General features: G+C 40.1%; 1 protein-coding gene across 2 annotated transcripts in view; it reads right to left on the bottom strand.

Moving 5' to 3' along the window:
* The window catches only part of MBP (myelin basic protein), a 111,510-nt gene that overhangs the window by 16,639 nt on the left and 69,324 nt on the right, over positions 1-25,547 (bottom strand). For both annotated transcript variants that reach the window (XM_057366626.1, XM_057366627.1), the window contains exon 4: positions 2,292-2,722. In XM_057366626.1, the coding sequence (XP_057222609.1) occupies positions 2,292-2,722 (431 nt within the window). The remainder of the gene's footprint in view (positions 1-2,291; positions 2,723-25,547) is intronic.

The following is a 25,547-nucleotide window of genomic DNA, read 5'->3' as shown; positions in this document are numbered from 1 at the left end:
GCACAAATGAGCCATCTAGATTTCCTCTGTCTACACTTCTATAAATAAATGACACCACAAGCCYTCCTTGATACACGAAACCAAAAGGCATTGTTTCAGAGGCTAAATAAATAATAGTTGGAATGACTGTCTGTGCCACTTGCTCAATACTTTCCACACTGAAGCCCTCCCACRAGAGAGTTTCCTAGGAATGTTTCCTTGGACATACATCAATATTATCATTGTTGAAAGAGTGCTAGAGATGCTTTGGCACTGGAAGTCCTAATGTGACTGATTTTTGCCAAAATAATTCAACTTCTCTGTGCTTCCAGCTCAGATCTGCAAATCAGGACTCAACAACCGAGTAGTTGYTCTTAAGSGGAAAAAAACCCCAAACAACTACTTCTGCTAGGTAAGAAAGGTCAGAATTGTCCATAATTCTATACTGTTTTGCAGACATTTAAGCTCTTCAAAATAGCAGTTTACTGAACAGCAGAGATTAAAGAGATGATCTGTGTTCGCATACACAATTACATAGAAATCTATAGAGAATCATTGCAATCGTGTTCACGCCAAAAGATAAAATACATAATTTGTACAGCTTGCAGACATTTTTTAGTCATTACTCCTAAAGAYCGAGTTGATTGGTTTGATTTATTGCCAAGCAGGAATGCACATACCTCTGTATATTCTGTATGCAGAATCTAACTTTTTGGCATTGTTTCCTTGATGTACAAAGAACGTTCCATATACTATTTTTCCTCGAGTAACACAGTACATGAACAAAACAGCAAGAGTTGAGCTGGCCAACCAGGTTCCAGAAAATAGCAGCTGGGAACAGTCTCTGTTATTTGCAGTAACAGGGAAAAAAAAGGTTTTCTTCATGCTCACAGCAACTGTTTGTTGCATGTATGAACATTACACACAGGAACATTACACACAGAAACATTACTGCAGAAACATCAGCCTGCTTGCTAAATGTCTCAACAGCATTACAGGCCCATTTGTAAAGGTGAGAAATTAAAAGAACAAAACACCCAGCTTGCTTAGTACTGCCTACGAGGAGTGAGAAGTTTCTGGTTTTAAGTTTCTAGAGTATTTTTCATCCAGTGCTCTCTGCATTACAACAACTGTCCAGGGAAGGGCTATCATACATTGTGCTTCCAGGTGTGGAGCTRTGGAGGACACTGACAGGCTCAGCTGTGGCACCATCACAGATCAGCTTCACACCACAGGACAGTCCTGTCCCAGTGCAGCACTGGGAGACACCACAGATCACAGGCTGGAACACTGAACACACCTCAAAGGCTGTCAAAGGCTTTTYAAAAATTTGCCCAGCCAGCAACTATGAACACAGCTTTTTGCAACACAGAACTTCAGCAGCTACAATAAATTCAGCTGAAAGAAAGGTTTTACAGCCCTACAGCAGTTCCACTCGAATGCTTATGTAGTGTGTGGACACACAGACATAAGACTCCACTTATCATTTAYATGGCAAAGGATAATAAAATATCCTTAAAAAATATCTTAAACTTTGTCTCTTGAATCATAGTGAACTAATATACCAGCTGCATAATTTATCAGAGAAGGCAGGTATCCTGGAAAAGGGAGAATTCAATAAACAGTCTTTCATCAATACCTTGTTTTTGAACTCATAGGGAAGAAATGGCTCATTATACAATTTCTAATATGAAATGTTGGAATARATTTTAACTTCTTCCCAGAATAAAGCAGCTGGAGTATTTTGAACACCTGGGATTCAGGATAATATCTATCAAGCCATTTCCCTGGCAACGCTCTCAACTGACCTGAAACATACTCTTGCACAAGCAAGCTGAGAATTTGGCCACAACTCCTTTTCTAACATCTATTTCCAAGTTTGTCTCTCAGTCARTGGCAAGATATGTAGCGATTGTCTTGCATTCAGTGCTCTCATTCAGCTCCCTTTTGCAAACATTTAAGAGCAACACACAAAAGCAGACTGAAGTTTCTCTAAATGGCRCAGCATACAAATGCATACAACACACCACATTAAAAGCTCACAATTCCTCTCAGTAATGTTCCTAGAGCCCCCTGGATTTCTAATACTCCTTGTTACTACCCAGAGTAGCTCCTCTTGTTTCCCAGATCTTTGCTTTTTTATGTTGTTGCTATTTTCAGTTTAAAGCCAAGCATTATATTACAAGTACCATCCTGCTGGCTAGGTCAACTCTTGCATAGAGCAGTGAGCCCTTCCTTTCAGACCCCCCCTTCCTCTTTAATTGTACTGTATTCTGCTGCAGCCTCGCAGTTCTCTATTCCTCAGAGCTCACCTTGCCCGAGCCCCGCCGGGGAACGTATCTTTCACCTCCAAAGAATCTGCCCAGCGAGTCAAGTAGACCCGAGTCTCTGTGCCGGGGGGATCCATGTCTAGCATGGTCTATAGTGCTCGCCGAGGCCATTTTGGATCCGTGCCGGAAAGAGGAGCGTTTTTGTGAAGCCATCAAATCCGAGTTCTCTGAAGCTGCTGCACTGTCCTCTTGGATGGTCTGTAGCTCGTCTGACTCCGAGGGCCGATCTTTGAAGGTGTTGTCTTCTCTTCCTGGGGCATCTCGGGAAAAGAGGCGGATCAAGTGGGGGCGACCAGTCCTGTCAGCTGGGTTGGCCTCGGGCCAGGCATTCTTCGGGTCTGCTGTGCCTTTGGAGTCTGTCACCGCTGGGCTCTTCGTGGAGGTCCCATTGTTCTGGTTCACATCTGCCTCTCCTGCAAACAACAAGGATGAGATATGAATACAGGCCTGTGAAAAACAGCCCTGGAACAATGCTGCTTTCTTTSCCTTGCCTTGAGATGCTCATTTCATACAAAACCCATAATATGTGCAGTTGTAATGAAACTATGTTCTCTACCAGCCTTAAAGAACATTAAGTTATCTTGGAACTGAAACCAGAATGATGTTCTCACACAATTTGCAGTAGTTTTAGGTGGTTTTTTGGTGCATGTGGAATTTTTAAAAAATTTAACGTATTTATAAACATCTGTAAATTACTTGAAGCATAACTGAAACTTTATTTACATGKAAGGCTTGTGGATGAAGAGGCTTTCAGTGAGTAATAGGAATTCCTGTTCCTTTCCCTTGAGGACTGCAACTCTAACTATGCCATCTTGCTCCAAAATAGGGAAAAAAGATAATTACAGTGACATTGCAGATCTATGCCTTCACAAGTGCATGTTTCTTCTTTACAATGTCAGAGCTTTTGGCCTCGTTTGGAATCCCTTGCTGTAACTTCAATATGGATCAAACATAATGAGGGGAGGAGTTGCTTTTTTTCACCACTATTTAAATTGTCCTCACGTCAAAAAAGGCAGAGAACACTAAACTGCTATTTCTGCTTGGCCTCCCATGACAGTTTTTCTGSATGTTTGATGATCCTGGCATTCCAGATACAACGTCCTAGCACCGATGCTGAAGGCCTAAAGCAAAACTATCCAATCTACATTTAGAGATTGTAAGAAGCGACAAAAACGATTTTCAGAAACTTACAAGGTTTTTTTTTTTTTTTTTTTAGCCAAGAAAGATGCCAAGACAGACCCCTATGGTAAGTGAAATGCCTGCTGCCTTCTCCACGGTTGTGTTCTGATGCACCCAATAAAATATCTGAGAAGCATCAGCTGCAGCACATTTAGCCCTTCACCTGTAGTAGCTCCTTCTGTCAGTGACAAAAAGATTTATGGAGGTTTTTATAATCTCTACCACGATTCCTACTGTTCTAAAGGAAATTGCACCCACTGAAGAATATGACTTATCTCTGAGGAACACCAAAAGAGAATTAGTAGTTCATTGCTCAAGGAGCAACCTTCAGCACAGACACTTCCCACACACTCACTCTGTGTCAGAAATGTCTTTTGGAGTTWAGGGGGCTCAGAATTTCAGAAGTAAGTTAGTTAGCCATGTGTTACCTTTAGGATCTCCTAATTACCTTGTTAATTCTCATCTGATTGGGTTGTTGCTGCCATGGGAGGGATAGGATCTGGCAAATACTGTTGTGTTTTTGAAGTGCTCTAGACTCAAGTAYTTTGCTGATTCAGCAGAGCAGTTTTAGACTTGACACAGTCATCTCATATGGTTTCACCCACCCACAGGGCACTCAAACAAAACTTCTCACAGGCTGAAAATAGTTCTGAAATAGTTTTATGGATAACAACACAAGACAGTAATGAGGGCTTCTGCAAAACCTGTGTGTAGGTTACAATTGATTGTAATCACCTGCTACAGCTTCTCACATAAAAACATAAAGTGCAGTTTTGCTTGGCAACTTCTGTATTTCTTTTGTGGAAACTACCTAGAAAATGTTGGGGAACTTCGAGAAAAAATTATTTGGTTAAAACACCAGGGAGTGTCTCTCAGGAACACAACTATTTAAACAGTGACTAACAGTCACTGAAGACCTCATTAGTGGGGAAAATATTTGCTTGCAACACAGGGATTTGAGTTTTCCTGAAAATACTCTCTCAAACTTATTAGAAACTATTAACATACCCAAAAGATTTTCTTAATAGAACAAAAGAAAAGTAACTAACTTGGATATGTGACACATTCTGAAACTGCAAAACATTTTAAACAGCAACTGTAAGCCTAGATTCTATACCATAATACAAATCCATTCAAGGACAGAAAAAGAAAAGCAAACAAAAGAGTTATTGTATTTAATTAAATGCATTAACAAAACACCAGAGCATCTGCATACTAATATTTCTCACAACAGTTGTTCTTTGTGTCACTGAATACGGGTATTGGTAAGCAACAAAGAAGGGTATTTGTGCCACAAAAGTAGCTTCTCCCAATGCATACGCAGTGAACTATAAAATAAAAATCTTTCTGGAGGCTTTATTTCAGTAGTGAAACAACACATATCACTTTGACTCTAAATTTTCTTCATGCTTATGTCTTCTCCAATATATAAAARCACGTAAGAGAGATATTGTTAATATTTTTTATAACTAATCAAAGTCTTCCATTGCATYTGGGGAGACAGATCACTTTAATAATGTCCTAAGGACATCCAGTGTTAATGGACTATACAAATATGTACTTATTTGTTCATTTAAAAATAAATACTTAGACTTTTATTAAAACCTATTATAAATGTTGTGTATAGCTACTGTTTTTTTAAGCTGTTTTACTTTGGAAGAGGAAGCTCTTTCTTAAAATAGAGTACCCARCCTTTACCATATCACTTGTACAAGAGAAAGTTGCCCAGGGAGGAAGAGGTCTTAAGCGGTTTTTTGCTACTCTTTGTAAAAGGGGGTACAGAAGAATGCATTGCCATAGGCATTAACCAGAGGGTTATAGAAGTGTCTTTGATTTATATTTAAATAAATATAGTCCTTGAGAGTTGCACAGATGAGGGCACAAGAAAAGCACCTTCCCACATTAACCCAAAAGCAGCAGGAGAAAGCCAGACTCCAGGTGTGGCCAAGGACCACTCCCAAAGGCAATGCCACATTTCCACTTCCCCTGACCACACGCAGCTCTGGAGCCTGCTGCTGTGCTGGACAATGTTCCCTGGGCATGTTGCTCCGAGCGAACAAAGCCATTTGTTYTCTGTATACACAGTGACTTCCAAAATGAGGGATATAGATGGACAAAAAATCCTTAGCAGTCTGTTAATGAAACCAAAGAGAAAATCCAAACTTGCCTCAAATCAGACAATAATAAATCCAATCCTTCWTTGTCTTTAATAGAGTTAAGTCCCATATAAGTATTTTCAAAACCACTTTTTTGGCTTTAGTGCTCGGTTAGACATTGATAGTTTATCCCATTTCTTGAGAATCAAAATAACTCTCTTCCATAAACTTCTAATTGGCTGGGACCTGTCAGCCCAATGGTTCTAACAACAATTCCTCTCAGGACCACAGAAACTTGTTCTATGCAAAGTACAATTTCCCACAGAGAGACCTTGGATACAAATRTCCTTCTCATGGGTCACTTGGAAGGGCTGCTCTGTGCCCCTCCTTGTATGCACAGCAGTCTGTAGTGTTCTTCCATAAAGAGGACAACCTGGAAAGTGGTTGTTAGCTGAGAGTTTTAAAAAAGATTACAAGTTTTTAATCTCCTCCTACTCCTTTCCAGTCTTGCTTTYTTGCAGATACTTGTAATTCCTCTCGAATTCCTATTGCTGCTCCCTCTACAAACGCCGTAAAATAAATARGAACGATGAGGCTCATAAAAGCTGAAGTACGTTCCCTTCCTTTGGCTTCTCAAGAAGGCTTAGATCAACAGTCAGAGCATATTGCAAATATTGATTATATGCTAACACACAATAGCAGCTTACATATTTGTATGAAATCTTTAGAACTGAGTATTATTTACTCATTACAAAAGCCAGAAAGTACTTTAATCAGCTTTGTAACACTGAATATTTAATATACTTTATTGTAACTACAGGCTGCTGTGATCAATTATATTTATTTCCTTTTTCTTGSCCTTCTTTTTTCAGGGGATGAAGATGGAAATTATCTCACTGAACTTTAGGAACCTTTAAAATCAGCTTTTCATTTTATCTTAAGTCATTTCATTTTATCTTGTCATTTATACATAYATAAAGCACTATTTGTCAGCCCATGAAGTATAATCTGTATTTGCCCTTTTCTACTTTTTAGGTCCTCTCTCTTCTCTAAGATGCCAACTGGATAGTTAAATACAACGCACTATAATCCTCAATTCTGAGTCAAGTTTCTTATTKCAGTATGTTTACTGAAATGCTGACAATAAAACACTAACTTTAACATCTGTCTTTTTGCATTGATTCATCTGTTTTTAGGCACTTGAACCTGGAAATTAATCAATTTGGCCACTGCTGAAATTTCAAGATCTCTGGTAAGCCATAGCAGTAATGCAAATGTTTTAATGTTAGTTTGGCTTGCATTATTTAAGAAGCTGAGACCACTTTTTTGGAACATGTGGCTTCTGGCTTGCATTATTTAAGAAGCTGAGACCACTATTTTGGAACATGTGGCTTCTAATAACACTTGTGGTAGTATCAGGCACTGGAAAGATTAAAAGCCTGGGAAAAACAAAGCCATCATCACTACACACATGTTGCAGCTGAGGATATCTGAGTTCCATCTCTGTGCTGAGACAATTTCYCATCAATTCCTGCTTTGGACTTTTACTGCAGCACAGTCCATAGCAGAAGAGAGTGTCTGCAGCCATTAGCCTTCACTACAGAAGTATTTGAGGAGACAGAGGAAAAAAWTATGTCTGATTGTTAAATCTGAACTGTAAAAGCTTGATTCATCCTCATTATGCTAAGACACTACAGACAAAAAAAAAATGGCTCTCAGCCCTAAGTTCACTAACATGGTTAGAAGGCAATATGCCATCAGAGATTTCAATTCACAGACCTAATTACTGGATTTGTCTGATGCTTGTCAAACAGCTGGGAATCAATTTTGGACAAAWATTTCTGTTTGAAATGGATGGCATRCAGTGTAATTGTGAAACAAGAACTTGGTTGTARCTGTGAACACAACTAGAATGGATGTGCTGGTGCATTTGGCCTTTACAAAAACACTTTCCCCACCTGCTAGCAGAGTGAATGCAGACAGAAGTGCCCATGTGTCTCAAGATACAGATTCACATGAGTTTAACACTCCTACTGCACTTGGCCAAGAGATCAGTTACAGCTCGCTCTCCTCCCTCCTTCTTTTGCCAAAGCTTATCAGTTTAAGGGGGGGAAAAAAATCCACTCAAAGGCAAATTTTCTCTATAGCTTCAGCATAACTGAAGGAATGATATTTTTCTGCACAAGAARTTCACCTTTTTTCTGTGGGCTAACCAAGCTGCAGACTAAACTACCACAAAAATGAGAAGCCACCTGCTATGTATAACATGCACTCCTTGACTCCTTTGACGTCCCTCCTTGATGCTTTCATTAGAGCTTATAAAGCTCTTACCAGACTGAGCTTATAAAGCTCTTACYAGACTAGAATAAAAGTTGTGAGGGTGCTTCCATTCCACTGATGAGCTGAGTACACTTCTAGAGCGATCTGATGAAGTAGTGAATTAGGGGTCTGCTGTGGCATAATTTTCCTTATAATAAAAGTCAGTACTAAAAATACAGTAAAAAGTSAAAAACCCCACCAGGTCCATTTGCTTCTATTGAACTAAATGARAAAAGACCAAATTTAGTTCTATACTTCATCTTGGGTCAATAAGGATCACTAGCTGAGCCTGCTGAAAGAAAGTTATTGCACTGCTGTTGGCAAAAGCAGAACACATTTTTAGACATTTAGACAGCATTGTTGTAGCCAGGTGAATGAAACTTCCACTTACAATTTTACAAGAAGTGTCCAACAAATGCTGCTTTTTCTGATGCCTCATGAAATACCAGTTCCAAGCTGTTCTCTGCAGAAAGCATTGTGTCYCCTAAGAGCTAATGCCAGGATGAAAATTAAAAGGTCAGATAGGATCTRTTGCTAGATCTTTGCTAATACCCGAGTCTTGGCACAGGTTCTTTCAAACTCACRAAAGATCTCATTTCTCCAAGCCCAGCCCGGTTCACTCCTGCTAAAGAAGAGCCATTGAGGCAGCAGAGCTTGGCCTTACAGCAGAGCTCACATGAAAACACAAAAAGGTTTGATGGAGAGAAAATACAAAAGTATCAGGAAATATGGATTTAACTTTGCAGGTCTAGCAGGAAACAGTAGGGACACTTCATCTATATTATTTATGCTCATATTTCAAAGAAAAATACTGCCTTCATACAGGTAGAATAGGAATATATACTTTTTAGCATGAAATTATGATGTAGGGGAAAAACTAAAAATTRCATAGGAGAATGTAAATTCTTTCASACACTATTRCATTATGAAAATATAATTGTGATTCCTCTCACTTTATTCCTGATATTATCCTAAAACACTTCAGATCTGCAGGAAAAAATAACCTCTCAAATATTTGACATACTTTGGCATCAATACACAAGTATTACCCTATTTTACCTGGCAAGAGACACAGTAAAATCTCTCCTGAAATGACTAGCAACCTTCTTTCCCAAAGGCTAGTCAGTGAAAAACTTGAGTTTCCAACAGCAGTGTTGTTCTTTTGACACTGGGAAAAATAAACCTCCCGAGCTGACTTGACAGTTCCTTCTCGGTTCCCGCAGAGCACCAGACAGCCRGCCTTGCCACCATGCTGAGATGTACCAATTTCAACACTTCCCTCAGCTACCTGAAAGGGAATTCTCAGAGCTCCAGAAACAGAGCCAGGAAAATATGTATAAACTACCTGTGACKTAGTTTATTGCAAAGGTGGCTGATATGAGGGAGGTGATCTGCCAGGAGCATTYGTTAACACAATCACTGGTGGTCTGCATAAGGATAATCAAAACCATCAATGCCCCTTCTTTGGAAGACGAGAAAGGACTTTTAGATTTTTAAGTATTAGGCCTGGTGTATGTATAGTTTGCACAAGCAGTACCAGTCCCACGGAACCTGGTAAAAATCAATACACTTCCTTCAATATGGCAGCAAAAACTTAAAGGTCATATTTATACCAAGGAAAGCTGTAAATTATATGCAACATAATCAGTAAATTATGCCCTTTAACAACAAATATCATCTGCTTTCTTAAGTTTGCACTTTTCATTTCAGGGTGCCAATGCTTAAAAGCACATGATGAAGACAGCATAGAAGCCAATACACACTTATTCCATCTATAAAACCAGCACTGGATTATGAGTGATAAACCATAAGTAGTGTTAATTTTGCAAGTTCAGTAATAGTATAGTACAGAATCGATTCAATAATAATCAATAGACTGATTATTTTTTTTTCTTTCCCCTAAATTCTGCTGGACCTCATCATCCCAAGGTGTTTAATATGTAACCATGAACCATTGCTTCTACTAACTGTACCAGTTTCATGGTAAATACATCCCTTAAGCATCACTGCAGTAAAGCCAACAGTTTTTGGGAGAAGGATCCCTATAACAGGTGGTACTGACACTGTGGGGAATTATTGCTGTGCTATCTTTTTTGGTAGGGTAACTATACTGACTTTGTTAACTTACTTAACAAAACCATATTGCAACCAATCAATGAAAAGGTGAAAACACACAGCACTGTGCATCTAGCTGGAATGGTGACACTCTAATAAACATGCCAAAATCTTATTTTGTGAATCGGCAAACAGCATGTAACTTTTAGTCCTGCTGACAACTTCATGATTTGAGAGGGCTGGTTCTGTGAAACTACTACAAAATAAAAATGAAAAATATGCTGTATATTCGTTACAGCTTATGTTCAACATTATCATTCCACTGAAGGTAATTATGTTTTATGGTATCAGTGTGTAAAAAGTAGCAATACTATCTGAGTCAGATTTTTGATATACCTGGAATCCTCTTGCTGGAAAGCATTTCTACATTGTCAGGCTTTTCACCACAGCATACAYAACTCCCAGCATCTGCATGTCAGAGACGTGAAAATGCTTGCAAGTCTATGCAATAATAACCCACAGTCCATGCCCAAGGTGTAGATATTAACAGGAAGCATGTGTGGTTACTGTGGGCTGAAATGTGTTAACATCCCACTGTGAGGGGCTGCACTCCAGGAGACAGGCTTCAGACTTGATGGAGGAACAAGAACGTCATACCTTCCCCAGACTTGTACATTCTGTATTATTTATGTCTCTAAGAACCTTCTCTCCCCTCTGTTCTCACTGAAGAAATTTAGCCAGCTCATTCTGCCCATGTCAAAGAAAGATGAAAGCAAACCAGTCAGCAAGGTGTTTCCAAATCATAGCAATTGGAGCAGCAGTTGCATACTGACTCTGTATGTTCTCCTGTTACAGATGATGGTGAGGCTGAAAATCAGGGATGCAGAATGTATTTTTTTTCTTAAACCTACTATGAAATCCAATCAGATCCAACATGAAAGAAATTAGCTGGGGGGGACCTGAGTTACACATCATCTGTCACAGCAGGTTGCCTAATTTACTCTTCCTCTTTTATCACAGGGTTTTATTATACAGGCTATACATGTATTTCTGCAATTCAGTGACACACCTTTGTAAGAAATTACCAGTTACTCCTAACTTTTGAAGTCTTGCAGAAAAGTTTTCTACCAAGCCATCTGCTGCCTTTACCTATGCACACTGACCAGCTACATATAAGGAAAGCAACCTAATGTGGGAATACATTCCTCAAATCACAGCAAAACAGGTTGCTTGACCAACCTGATCTCCTTTTATCACCAGTTGACCCTTGAATGATGGATGTTGTCTGCCTGGACTTCTGTRAAGTCCTTGACATTGTCTTCCACAGCATTCTCCTGGAGAAGCTGGCAGCCTGTGGCTTGGACAGGTGCACTGTTTGCTGGGTTAAAAACTGCCTGGATGTTCAGGCTCAGAGAGAGGTGATGAAAGGAATTACATCCAGTTGGTGGCTGATCAGTTAGTGGGGTTTGCCAAGGCTCAGTCTTTGGGCCAATCTCCTGGATGAGGTTCAAATGCACCCTCAGTAATTTTGCAGATGACACCAAGCTGGGCAGGAATGTCGATCTGCTGGAGGGCAGGAAGGCTCTGCAGAGGGATCTGGACAGGCTGGATCCATGGGCTGAGCCAACTGTGTGAGGTTCAACAGGGCCAAGTGCCGGGTCCTGCCCTGGGGTCACAGCAACCCCAGGCAGCGCTGCAGGCTGGGACAGAGTGGCTGGAAAGCTGCTGCTGGAAAAGGAGCTGGGAATGCTGATTGACAGTGGCTGAATATGAGCCAGGGTGTGCCCAGGTGGCCAAGGAGGCCGATGGCATCCTGACCTGTATCAGGAACAGTGTGGCCAACAGGAGCAGGGCAGTGATCATCCCCCTGTACTCAGCACGGGTGAGGCCTCACCTCAAACCCTCTGCTCAGTTCCGGATCCCTCGGGACAAGAACATGGAAGTGGAGGAGCAAGACGAGAGAAGGGCAACGGAGCTGGTGAAGAGTCCAGAGGGTCAATACTCTGAGGAGTGGTTGAGGAAGCTGGAGGTGTTCAGCCTTGAGAAAAGGAGGCTCAGGGGAGACCTTTTCGCTYTCTACGACTGCCTGAAAGTGGGCTGGGGCCAGCTGGGTTGGCCTTTTCTACCATGCAGCCAGCGACAGGACAAGAGGAAATGGCSTCAAGCTGCACCAGAGGAAATTCAGGTYGGGCATCAGGAAGAATTTCTTCACTGAAAGGGTGGTTAAACATTGGGTTGGATCACAGGGAAGTGAAGGAGTCACTATTTCTGAAAGTGTTCAAGGAATGTGTCAGTGGTGTGGTTTAGCTGACGTGGTGGTGTTCAGTCCAAGGTGGGACTCGATCTTTGAGGTCTTTTCCAACCTTAATGATTCTGTGATTTTATGACGGAGAAAGTGCTCAGGATTATTATTAACCTGGTGGGTGAGTGAAGGCATTGTTTGCTTGTGAGGACAGGTAAAGAAACCTTCAAGCAAAAAGGCATTCAAAAACCTGAAAGCATCCCCTGCACCAGAACCATTTTTGATYTCGAGACTGTAATTAAGACCAATCCACCTGATTGCACAAACTGCTTTGCACTYTCTGTGTTTTCTCGGAGTTGGGCACTCGGTTATCCGTGCCTTGGGCTCACAATGAGGAGCAGGAACAAAGCCCACAYGGTGGCCTACCACTGCAGAGGAATGCAGCAGTGTAGGCCTGGCTCGCACCCTCTCGCTCTTGTTTTCCAGAACCTCTGGCATTGCMTCCCCTTGCTGAGGCTCACAAAGGCGAGCACAGAAAACAAAAGAGCCTGTGGTTGAAACCAGTGGGACTTGCTATGGCAGAAATTTGGAATCTATGAGAAGCATGTGGCAATTCTCCACACAGCCCGCAGAGAGTTTTTTAAAAACTTAAACAAAGAATTTTATCCACCCACCGGTGTTCAAAGAAAACTGTTCCTTTGTGTTACTAGAACATATAGGTTTGTTTTAATCTTGAATTTCTCACAAAAGATCCTCCCACAGCAAAGCGAGCTGGAGCATCATTTGTAACAAACAATTTAATGTACTTAAGGAGGAGAAATTAAATCACCTGTTTGACCCATCAGCATTTGTATTCTTTAAAAATTGGGCAACTGACTACTATTAGACAGAGATTGCTTGATTATTCATCTTTTCTGCTTCAGTTGCATTGAGTCTGAATAATTGTTAGGTTGCAAAACTTAGACATACCCTCCCCAYAAAATGACAAAATGAGCAGTGCTTCCATCAGATCTCACAATTTCCACTATCTTTTGTATTTTTCCACATCTGTTACGTTTTACTGGAAAATAAACTATTTCTGTCAGTGCAACTGAGTACCCAATATTRCAGTTACATTTCTTTCCTAATACATAGAGAAACAGGGCATTAAGAGCAGCAGAAAAAGAAATGTTGGTGAAATGAGTGAAGTGAGGACAGTGACTGAACCAGGTGGTTCAAAAAAGTTGCTCAGAGCAAGATAAGCAGCACAAAAAAAAATCATATTTGTAGAATATTTCCTGTTAAAACCCATCATGTAGCACCTCCAAAATATGGCCTGATAAACTACTGTGTTTTTCTTCACCAGGATTTAAGAGTCTGAGTCGTATTTTATTATTTAGAAAGTATAAACTGCAGAATAAAACAGTTGTAATAGGTTAACTAAAAAAGCTACCTTTAAAAAACATGGTTTGATTGTGACCACATGGAAACTATCAGCATGAGGCTATAAACATGGAAACTTACAGCATGAGGCTATAAACTCCAGTTTCTACGACCTGCATTTTAGTCCTACAAAATAATAGAGTTCATGTGTTTCAAATTYTCCTGGGACCAACTAACCCAACAAAACACTTCACAGTAGTGAACACAGCCTAAGTACTGAGAGGAGTTTTTCATATGTTAAAATAAAAAGAGAATATGAATGCTTGTAACCCCCCTCTAAATAATGCACTGATTTGCTGATTTGAGGACATAACTTTAAAGTTTGTCTTCCAAGACACCTTGTACAGAGCAGGTCCAGGTAAAAAGCAAATTACAGGACTATGGCAGTACTAGAGAGAAGAGCGCACAACACAACCTGGGTTTCTGGAAGCTGTGAATCACCTGCAGAATGATGTAATCAATGAGATTGACATTTTTATGCATCCTTCAGGTATACATTGCCATATTTCTGGATTTCTCTATTTTGCCCTGTTAATGTATTCTGAACTGAAGCTTTTCATAGCACAAGTGATCTCAGAGAGTCACAGTTACAGAACTCRCAGTGAGGGAAGTCACGTCGGCAGTTTTTGAAGACATTTTTTCCCAGAAAATTCTGCAATACACAACAATGACATAGAAGACACATTCTGAGTACGAGCACATATTTGCCAATATTTCTAAAAAAAGCTGAAATACCTGGGCACAAAAGCCTGTAGACCCTTTAGCATTGTGTTGAATTCTTGCATATGCAAAACAAAATTGGAGATCTGGCTCTTCAGAAGCTGACAAAACATACCCCAAAAACAAAAAAACAAACACAAGTAAAAAAAAAATGGGGTGGTGTTGTTCAAGTCTGCCTAAACTGCAGTTTTTTACAATCARAACAAGTCCACAGCCATTAGTTGCTGTCTGACATTATCTTCACTTTGGAACTGATTTTCCCCCCCTAACACCTTCTTCCAGTGGCATAGAGTTTGTACCCAGAGCTTGCCACATCTCAGAAACTGATGGATTACTCTAAGGTGATGTAAGCACCCCTGTGCCCTGTGGGAGGCAGAGGCCCAGTGCTCAACACTCCAGATCTTAGTTTTTGTCTGCCTGGCAATGCTTCTTCTAAACAGATTTTTAAATATTTCCATGTAATAATATGGGATTTTAGAAGGTGACAATGAAGATGATAACTCTGAATTCTGAGGATGAACCTAAAAGCCAGGTTAGTCAAAGGACAAATGCCACATGCCATATCCAAAGCCAGCAGACAAATCACAGCAGAGCCCATTTGTGGCAGGGATGCTGCTGGGGCACAGTCCCRAGGCTGCRTTTGGAYTCRCAGTTTAARGTCTCTCTGCAGGCCCTGGCACAGGAGTGCAGCACTCCGGGATGTCACATCCTGATCACTGCTGTCMACRGAGGGAATGGGATYTCTTCCACCATGCTCTGTCCTGCTTGTCAAAACAGCTTTGTCTGGAAGCTGCACAATGGAGAAYGTCAGCACAGAMCTAGGAGCAGAGCCAYGGAGCTGCTGTGGCAGAATGAGAGGAGGGTATAAAAATACTATAATACGTGCAATAAAAGGTGGGTARTTTGTTAAAATACTAACAAAAATTATTTCAAGGCCTTCATAGTTTTATAATCAATACAATAAAATCCCCAGGAGTTTCAGAGGTTGAATCACAAAGTAAAAATAAACTGTTCTGACACTTCTTAGTGAAGCAATTTCCTCAGTGAAGAAATTTGATATCCAAAGAAATATTTTTCAGAAGGGAACTCTAACATATTGACCAATTGACATGAGATTTGATTAAAGTATCTTCCTGCCTGCGAGAAAGATCAAAGGAAAACCTTTTTCCAGAACTTATCATAGGGTATACAAGAGGCAATATCTTCTTCATAATAGCCTCCATTGCCGTCCTAAAATCAGAAAAGAAGAATACTTGAAACCAAGCAGGAATTTCTAGCAAATAAAACAATGAATCCAAAGGACTAAAGGAGTCTGTACTGACTGAACTGGCACAGGGCTAGAAGCAGAGATATTATTCCATAGAAATATTGGCAGAAAGCTGAGAATAAGATGTTCAGAAGAGAGATAGCAGGAAAAATAGGAAAGGAAAAATATGAGTGGTTTTCTTGATTATGAAAAGGTTAATGAGAAACATGAACTCAAGACATTTAGATCTGGATACAAATCTTGTCTGTCAATCCTGCAAGCAATGGCCAGCATTTARCAGGGAATAAAGAAATGTTACCAGTAATCACATGGAAAGATTATACACTCCATGGTGAACCACAGGAATTCACAGACAACTGTCTAGATATAAGGCTTCCAGTTGTGAAGAAAAGGACAGTACTTGCACCGGTCACACCATTCTGCTGTTCTCTCTTGTTAAGCACTGTCTCCCTCTCTGGCCCCCAGCAGTTTCCAGTTTTTCCTCCCACCTTCCCTTCCCAAGGCTCCTGGACTAAAGCTGCTGTCCAAACCACTCTGCTGTGCTGCCTCTCTGACTAGCAAGAACTTCGCCTCCACAAAGATCATGATCCCTTGCCATGATGCTGTAGGTTTTGGAAGGCCTCTTGTGGAGCAAATTCCAAATTATCTCTGCACAGGAATCCACGTCTGGAATCCCTTCTTGTCATAAAGACTGCCTGCCCWATACCTGTCAGAAATTAGGACAAGCAGACAACACTCACTTCTAAATCAACAAGAGCCACAGGATTAAAGTGCTACCTCTCCTAAACTACTGTCAAATGCTTAAAACCCACACATGTCTTACAACATTAACACAAAACATCTAAATTCAAATGGTCCCCACTTGGAACATAAATACTGTATGGTCTTTTGCCATTTCTCACATGCTTTTGCTACTCTGGATTTCTGACATTTGTCCAYATTAGCTAAGAGCTTTCAAAGTCATGTCACAATATACTTCAAAAACACCTTTCCTACAGTTCTGCTAACAGAGAATGGCTGGATCAGCATCTGCCCACAGTTCCCTTAAACCAGCATTAAGTGGCTGGTGCCACTTTGATTTGGTTTGGGAGTTTGTCTTTTCTGCAGTGAAAGAAAAAATACTTAATTTCTGACCCTCCCCAGAACTTTAAATGGCTGTGCTAACACAAAGATCATACACTGCTGTCTCCTCTATGCCCTAATTACAAACAGGATTCCCTCCATTTCATTCTACAAGCTCATCTGTGCATGAGAGGAAAACAAAACATTTCTGCATTGGCTGAAGGAGGGGGCAAAATTAAGAGATTTCCAAAGTAGCCCAGGCCATTGGCACCATTTGTACAGCATGAAATGCACATTTCTAAAAGATGCATTTACATGGTKTTTGGTAGACTGAGAGAAAATGTGATCTGCTCACACATCAGTTTAAAATAATCTGTTATTTACGTGGGATTTTACCTGAGATACAGTATGCTCTTAGTCAGAAAAAAAACCCTAAGGAAATAATTAGGGAATCCCAAAGCTTTTAATGTAAAATTAGATATACAACAAAATTCCATTTCTGCCTCTGAGTTAAGCATCTGTCAGAACAGCTTTATATATATCTGCTCCTATATTTCTGATCTCATCTATCCTAGGTCTTTAGAAGCTCCATTCCACTCTCCATTATTACAAACCACATCCTACACTTCTAAATATATTAATAAGTCTGTTCTCCTCTGTACTAGGCCATATCAGACATATTTTCTACACACTAACACACTAACAAATCAATGATACCAGATTATAAATAATTAAGAGGGTTTTCACATTAAAAAAATCAACACTTTTTTCCCCATGCTGAACACTTGTGAGCTGTACCATAGTTCTAAATGTGACTCAATGCTATATGAAGAACAATGGTGACAAACTGTATAAAACCGTGGCAGTGATCGATGGTACTTTACACAATATCTGCTTTTCAGTAGCAGCATTCGAAGAGTGAAAAACTGCTTGCACAGTACCAAGCCTTGTACCAGTTCGTGGGAGTTACTGCTATTAAAAAAAAAGAAAGAAAGAAAATAAAAGAATTCACAAACTTTATTTTGCTATTTGAGTATGCATAAAGTCACTTTTCATGTGATGAAGAAAGCACACTCAGCAAAAAGAGCTGTTAGTTCTGAAGACTAAAATGGTAGTGTAATTGAGCTGCACAATATTTTAACAAGCAAGAAATGCTACCAACCTGTTTTTCTCAAGTGTACTTTGGGTACGTTTCTCTCAATCCACCCAGCAAGCACGAGAATGAGTAAAACCACCACTTGTRGAAAAATTTACAAAGAGCCTGAGAGCAACTCAATGGGTTACACCAGAAGGACTATCCTAGGGCAGCAGTTGCACAGAGGATGCACACAGCACACTGTCCTGATTCCTTAACTTAGGATGCAGCCCTAGGAAGGCAGATGACASCCTGCCTGCTTTTTGCAGGCAGAGATTGCTCCACTCGTGCCCAAGGCCAGCAGAAGTCATGTTGGAGCCCTCAGCACCATGCTCATCCCAGCCAGCAAACCTGACTAATGCCTGGTGTGGGCTCAGTGCTGCACTGACCTGGGACTGGCAGCCTCCTGCTGGCACTTTCCTGGGCACAGTAGCCCTGTGCCTGCTGACAAAAGCTCAATAATTCATGGTTCTGGGCCTATTTTTGCAGGAGCACCGTGTACAAGCTATTTCAGTAATAAACCAAACAACTCCGCCTTGGTTTTCTCAGCGGGAAGTTTTCATTTTTCTGCCTCCTAGGAAGTCWCACAGACAACTCACAGAACGTAGAAAGTGCTCCATAGACAGAAAAATAGTTGTGTTAATCTTATTTCTGTACATAAAAAGTCATTTATTTCCCAGGTAAGTGCTGTAGAGCATTTCTGCAACCACAGATCGTGACTGGCAAAATGTGAAGTCTTTCATATTCACAGTCTGTGGAATGCCAGAAAGTTACTTATGGTTCCCTTGAAATAAGCAAATAATGCAATCTTTGTAAAGTTTATAAAGTCTGCATCTTGATTCCATTCTCATTTTAGGTTGTAGCCCATTGCAATGAATCACAGACTTTGCTTATCCTGAGAAAACAGGATAATCAGGATAGTCTAACAAAGGGGTGCCACAGACTCTAGAAACCAAAYGTGCCATAAGAAGCAGCAGGAAAATTGCTGTGTACTTCCAGATCTGTGTTCACGGCCTAGTAGGGCTTTTCCCCCTGAAATACTGGAATCATAAATTAAAAAAAAATACATGGGAAAAACATCTAACTCCATCTATAGCAACCATGAAGAACAGCTGGAAAAACACATGGCTCAAGGTTACATTTCCAGCAGGCTCTGCAGCCTCTTCCCACTCACTCATCTGGGAGTTCCCTGTCCCTGTTCCAGCCCAGCTCTTGCCCAGGTTCAGACTGACACGAAACATCTCGGTTGAGACAAAGGGGTGTCTGAGGTGCCTGACCCTGCCTGCCTCACTGGTCCCAGCTCATCCCCTACAATGGGCAGGCCACTCCTCCAACTACCCAATAGCATGAAAGCATCAAGTTGTGAAAAGAAAATACGTTTAATTTTGAGCCTTCATTTATTATGTCTGGCCTTCAAAAAAACACACCCCCCACTCACAAAAAAGCCTCCCAAAAAACTCCGGAACACAAAAACACAACAACAAAACAAACAAAAAAAAGCCCCCAAACCTCCAAAACAGCCAAAACAAAAACGCGCAAAAAAACCTGACCCCCAACAACCCCCCCCTCACCAAACACTGAAAGAAAACTAATCTGTGCTCAGTCTGATGAAGGTAAGAAAAACAGAKGGTTCTACYTCCCCAGTATATGCTAAACTATCCYAGCTACCTAAATAAAATGGGACTATTACAGGAGGGATTAAACCTCAAGGGTATCGCTTTCAGCAGAAAAAAAAGCCCACAGTGGATCATATTTCCTGAGAAACAGAAGTGAAAAAGAAAACAAACGCATGCTGAGTAACAGACCAGGATACATTTTGKAAAAGCAAGAAAATAAGTACTTCATAATTAGGACAAAAACTTGCACTTGCAAAAGCTCTGACTGCTTGCCTTTCAGAAAGAGTCATAAAGAGGCATTTACTGAAACAAATTCCCTTCTTCCCACCCACATCTCCTGACAATTGTTTCCGTGACAATAAATAAGACAGGTCTATCACTCACCCCATTTTGGATTTCCCAATTTTCTTTTCTGGCAAGGAAAATATTTCTCATATACCTGAAAGGAATGAAATTAAGGCCCATATTCTTTGCAGGTGGCTGACACAACTTAGTTGAAATCAGCAATTGTCAAATTATCCTACACTTCTATTGATGGTAGAAGCAACGTGTTGCAATCCATATAAAAAAAAGGAAAAAGATGATAACTTGATGGGGAGCTATACCAGGACATTATCTGAACATTTATTCTTTTTTATATACATCTAATTTATCATTTGATACAGTTTGACTTGGTGATTGCAAGTTGAAGTCATGCTGCAGAGTCTTTCTCTCACCGCCAGGTCTGTCACACATAATAMATGTCACACATAATAAAAGGTTTCAAGCTTTCCAAATACAGTAAAAGTTAATTTACAGAGCAGCTCACACTTCATCAGTGCACACTTTGTGTGGCCCTTAGAAGCTGCATGGGGCTAGCTAAATGATAACTACCATCATCATCATCACAACTAASCAGCAGATGAAACTGGCATAATCTTCAGCCATTATTCTTCTGCTTGCATTGCACTATAGATCTGCTAGTTTTTKAAGATTATTTTGACTGGTATTGAAGTCATTGGGAGCCACTTGCACTTCAGTGAGTGGCAGGAGCTTCAGCATAATTCACAAGAACTTTAGAATAATCGGGTGGATGTACTACCTGTACATGAAAGATGTATGTCCRAGGTTATTGCATATAATCACAAATATCAACCCTTGGTGTGGAAAAGAAAAAAAAAAAACAAAAACATCTGTATAGCTCTAAATCAGCATGTATTCACAGACAACTGAGAGCTATTTAATGGAACAAACTACTAAGTTTTGTAAGCAGAATCCTTTTGTTAGCACYATCCTGCATGTACATGTACACAAATCTGATGTAATTAGTAAAAGCCAGCTTACCCAGTGGTTGAATACAGGCAATTCCCTTAATAAATATAAACCTTTAAYAAATAATAAATGTCAGCAAAAGGTAAAGATGGATGTACTCCAACACAGAGTCACTACATCCCTGAGGAATGCACCAGGTTACCTTCTGACATTAAAGTTCCTTATATGGAACATCTATGCAAAATGAGCATCAATAACTTGGAGATACCAGCAGCATTAAGCCTGCAGAAGGGCTAGCTAACTAGATCGAATACTCTTTAAATGGAAGCCAGAAAAGGAATTGACATGAAAATTAAATACATTTAAAAGGGTCAGTGATTCCATGAAAGAAATGTATTCAGAGACTGTCTTTTCATGTTTTGTAACACAAAATAGAGCAAACAAGAAAACAGCATTCAATGAACACCACTGCACTTGAATGCTGACTGGAGAGACACCAGTGATGCCACAGGAGCAATGTCTTTCCCTGCTCTACCGAAATACTCTTTGCCCTACATAGTAGCTAAAAAGTCTTTTAAAAATGGCTCAGTGGAACTCTTTTACCTCTGACTAAGCATACGTATCACAGACTATGTGCTTCATCTCCCATTCAGGGATTACACAGTATCATGATTCAGAACTAAGCTGATCAATCCTTGGGAAACATCTATCGTATTGTCAAGCATTCTTTAGTCTTTTCTGAATATATTTTACACAAACTGAAAACCAATAAGGGGCAGCAATCACTGCAAATCTCCAAAGAATTAAAAGGCAGCCTTAGCCATACTCCAAATGAAAAACAGTGTGTTCTTTTAGTTTGTTCATACCAGATGCATTCTAGTTGCATAGCTGTGCCCATATTATGTGTCAGGAGGTGAACTCTGACATCCTCTGTCACCCYGCCTGCTCATAAAGGTTTTTTTGACACAGGAACATAGACATAAATGTGTGGAAGGAGAAAGCAAGGGGATTGTAAGCACATGAACACAGGAAAAAGCCAAGATCTAGCCCTAGGAGAGATGGAAAATGTTGCTGGGGTCCTGTAATTTAGAGGGATCCTTTGTATCTTGTTATTCCTCAACTTTAACAGAAGRGAGAAACATTTATTTTTATTGGTGCATGTATAAAAATAAATCACTCACTGAGAAAGAATTCCAAAGTAAAGAAATAAATCTTTAGATTCCAGGATCAGTTATGTGCTTGATCAGCCAAATTTTCAATCCCACTTAGGATGTCAACACTCCAGTACTGTATCTGCACAAAACAGACCAACAAGCCAAATAATAAAAGCTTTCAACCCATGATAATGGCCAGTGTGAGACACACACTACAACTTCCAGATCCAGGTGCAGAAGAAGGAGACATAGATAATTTAAAGTGAGTAGTCCCAAAAAGTGAAATTAAGTATTTTTACTGTGTGGTTACTGTCCYAAAATGCCTCCCTTTTTGAAGAAATCTTCTGCATCAAATTGCTTTTTAGGGCAAACATGGACAAGTTATTAGGAAGCTTTTTCACTGGTATGGCCAAGTTGTTTTGGCAGTAAAGTCTTACGGAAATCAAAAGCAAAYAAGCCAAATGTGTAACCACTCTATCCTGGAATTAGGCTTTGTTTGAAAAGGGGTGGAGAGAGGAGCTGGCAATAAAGCAGAGGCTGCCAAATCTTGCCTTTGGACTGCAAYTGCAAGTTTAACCAACCAAACTGAACAGATTACAATGAGCTCAAAAATAATTTAAAAAGCAGAAGCAAAAGTCAAATTAATGCTTAGCCAAGTGAAACTGGATGTTACAGACAGCTGCTGTTTAAAAGTATGCGTCCATTTATCCATCTCATTTGGCTGTCCCCATTGTGTTCTTACAAAGCACACACAGCGAGGGGCACTACTGCCAGCCAGTCTGGAAAGGTTTAGTGGTGTCAATATTTTGCTTATCRGGTTAGAGCTCACAAGCAGGCTGGCACCAGGTATTTTGACCTTCAACACTTCCAAAAAACCCCAAACATCTCCAAATGCCAACAGTTGTTTTAAATCTCAGAATTCCCAGAATATGATATTGTCAGTGCTCATTATTAATGCTTGCATAGACCAGATTTTTCTAGTCCTTCCCTTCCATTTACAATTTTTCCTTCAAGACTGAGCTGTGAACATTAAAATGCTTTAGGATATTCTGCAGAGCTCACCACTGTGCTTGGTGTTCCTTATTACTTGCAACACACTCAGGTTATGATCTTTCTAATAAYTTTTCCAGAGTATTTAAAATTCCCTTCAGGTATTTCAGAAAATCCATCCACAACATGCAAACTGCCTACTTAACAATTTTATGTCTGCTTTTTGTTTTCTACCAGTTTCACACTCTTAACAGAAAGGGTAACATGCTGTCAATAGATCATGCACATTCATCTAGTTTTTGTTTTATTTTAGKTGGTTATTTTTTAAATCTGAAGCAAGACACTAATCCACAGTACTCAAAGTAATTAAGAGAAAAGAAAAAAGGTCAGCAGTAGTTTCAGACATTCAAAATACTTGTCTCCATAAACAAAATCTCACAGCAGGACTAACTGGCTGTGCTAAATACCCCCYACAAGATAAAACCAGAACAGCTTTCCCACCTTCCAGTTCTTCCTTGGGACCAYATTATGCAGCAATTTGTTGCTATCTAAACAACCACTTGCTTTTGGGCTCATTATCATATGTTTTCTGCTCCATCGGGAGAAAATAAGACTGCAAAGGGAGAAATGTGTGTGTCATTTACTCAGCAGGAATATCAAATCAAGCATCAAATTTATACGCTCCCAYTTCCAGCCTCCGGCACTCCAACAACGCAAAATCTAACAAACCGTGTGTGCTTCCTGGTTACARGCAGCTCAAAGCCAACCATCACAGCCTATTCTACTGGGATGAGCTGAAAGCAGTAGGAAGAGCTAGTGAGATTCTGGACACAATAATTGCTCATGACTGAAATCTAGGGCCAAGACTGAAATTCATTCCCTTTCCTAAAAAGTACAGACAAACCTAACGTACAGATAAATAGTACAAAATCAAAAGTAAAAATACTGGCAGCATTAATCTAATTTGCAGGGAGAAAAGAGCCCCAAAAACAAACCAGTAGAACTCTATGATGCGAATATAAATATTACATTGAGGCTCACTTTAGTAGCTGAGAACTAGCAATTTTGCTAAAGAGCATTCTTTTTCTCACTGAGATTTTAATAGGGCATGGGCACTGCACTAGCAAAATATGTAAACACCAGATCTTAATTTTAAATGAATACAATTTATAWTCTTCAACTTTTGTTCTTCTTCATCCAAAATGAAAAGATCAGGTAATTTGAACATCCCCGATAGCACAGAATATATGTATGTATATTTATTCTACTGCTAACTGTGCAACACTTGTGTATCACACAAATACTTGTTTGCACACACACATGCACAACATAAGAAAACCTCAGCTTTGTTATTAGTTTTCAAATTCCAGGAAAAGACAAAACATCCTAYCAAAGAAAAGGCAAGACATCCTGTTGCAGAGTATGTCACAGTCTTGACTAGAATTTGTAATTACAGTAGAATGGCTTCAGCAGCCCTGAGCAACGTTATTATCTCAGGTCACCTCATCAGTATTCATTTGTGCAAGGCTGAAATATTCACTGRTGTGTGGCTTGCAGTGTCCCACATCCAACATTTAAAAACAAAAAAAAAGGAAATATATCTAAATTACACTACATTGATCCTTAGCATGTGGATGTTTTTCCACCCCCTTTTTTCCCTGTTCTGGTGTTCAGGGATGCAGGAAAAGAGATAGATGGGCTAATATCATGTAGAATCTTTGTGGTAACATGCAGGTTAATCATTATAAGCTCACCAGAAGGAGAACTTTATGTGTTTGTTGGTAGAGAAGCTGCTAGAAAGCAGCTGAAGTATTGACCCCTGGCAGTAAAGGAAGACCAGGAGGACCAGGACCCCTGGCAGTAAAGGAAGAAGAGGAGAAGAGGATAATGAAGAAAGTGAAGGAACCAGCCAGATGGAAGGATGCAAATGCAGCTAAAGAAGGTCTGGCAGAAAGAAATGGATCGGCAGGTGAGGAGAAAATGTGGTGAYAAAAACACAGGGAAAACAGACTGGTGGTAAGCAAAAGCAGACAACAGCAGTAAAATACTGTAGTCACTGTCTGTGGTATAGGTTCTGTTTACGGCAGGAGGATTTTTAAACTTCTTTAAGGGAAAGCAGGAAAGTCAGACAAGAGATTGGGGAGGGGAGTTAATTAATCAAAAAAAGCACCAGGCAGGTTAAAACACACAAAATCTCGAACATTTATTCCTGCAGCACCCTATTCCACTAAAACCAGGGATCTAGCAAGTGATCAGGTAGCATTTCTTAGCTGCCAAAGTGGTTTAATTTGAGATAGTAACAATAAGGTAACATAAACTCTGACTTTCCTCGCCAGAAAGAAATCATGGCAACCAGTGATCCCATTGTGCTTTGTTGTTGCATAATTGTTAAAGAAATGCTTTCCGATGCCCTGTGAGAGGGGGTACTATCTCGAAAGCTCAAAGGGATTGTTCATTTGATCACTAAGCACAGTGTTATTCCAACCACTCATGCACGCAGAGAATGCCTCTATTCTKATGTTCCCCTGAGAGTTGAGATCATCTGAGATATGTCGGCTATCACAYAGAAAGGCGAGGTAGAACTGCTGGCAGGACATTTTAAGTGAAGTGKTTTCACAGATTTGGAATTTCTCCTCTGCATTTTCGGACAAACTCGCTGAGCACTGGGCTAATTTAAAAGGTGTTAAGATACAAGCAATCCTCTTCTTAAGGGTTCCAAGCTTGAGACCT

Source organism: Malurus melanocephalus, unplaced genomic scaffold (genome assembly GCF_030028575.1).
Source record: "Malurus melanocephalus ecotype Western Australia unplaced genomic scaffold, MMel_1.1 scaffold_69, whole genome shotgun sequence".
Lineage (NCBI taxonomy): Eukaryota > Metazoa > Chordata > Aves > Passeriformes > Maluridae > Malurus > Malurus melanocephalus.
This window is presented reverse-complemented; position numbering and strand designations above follow the sequence as displayed.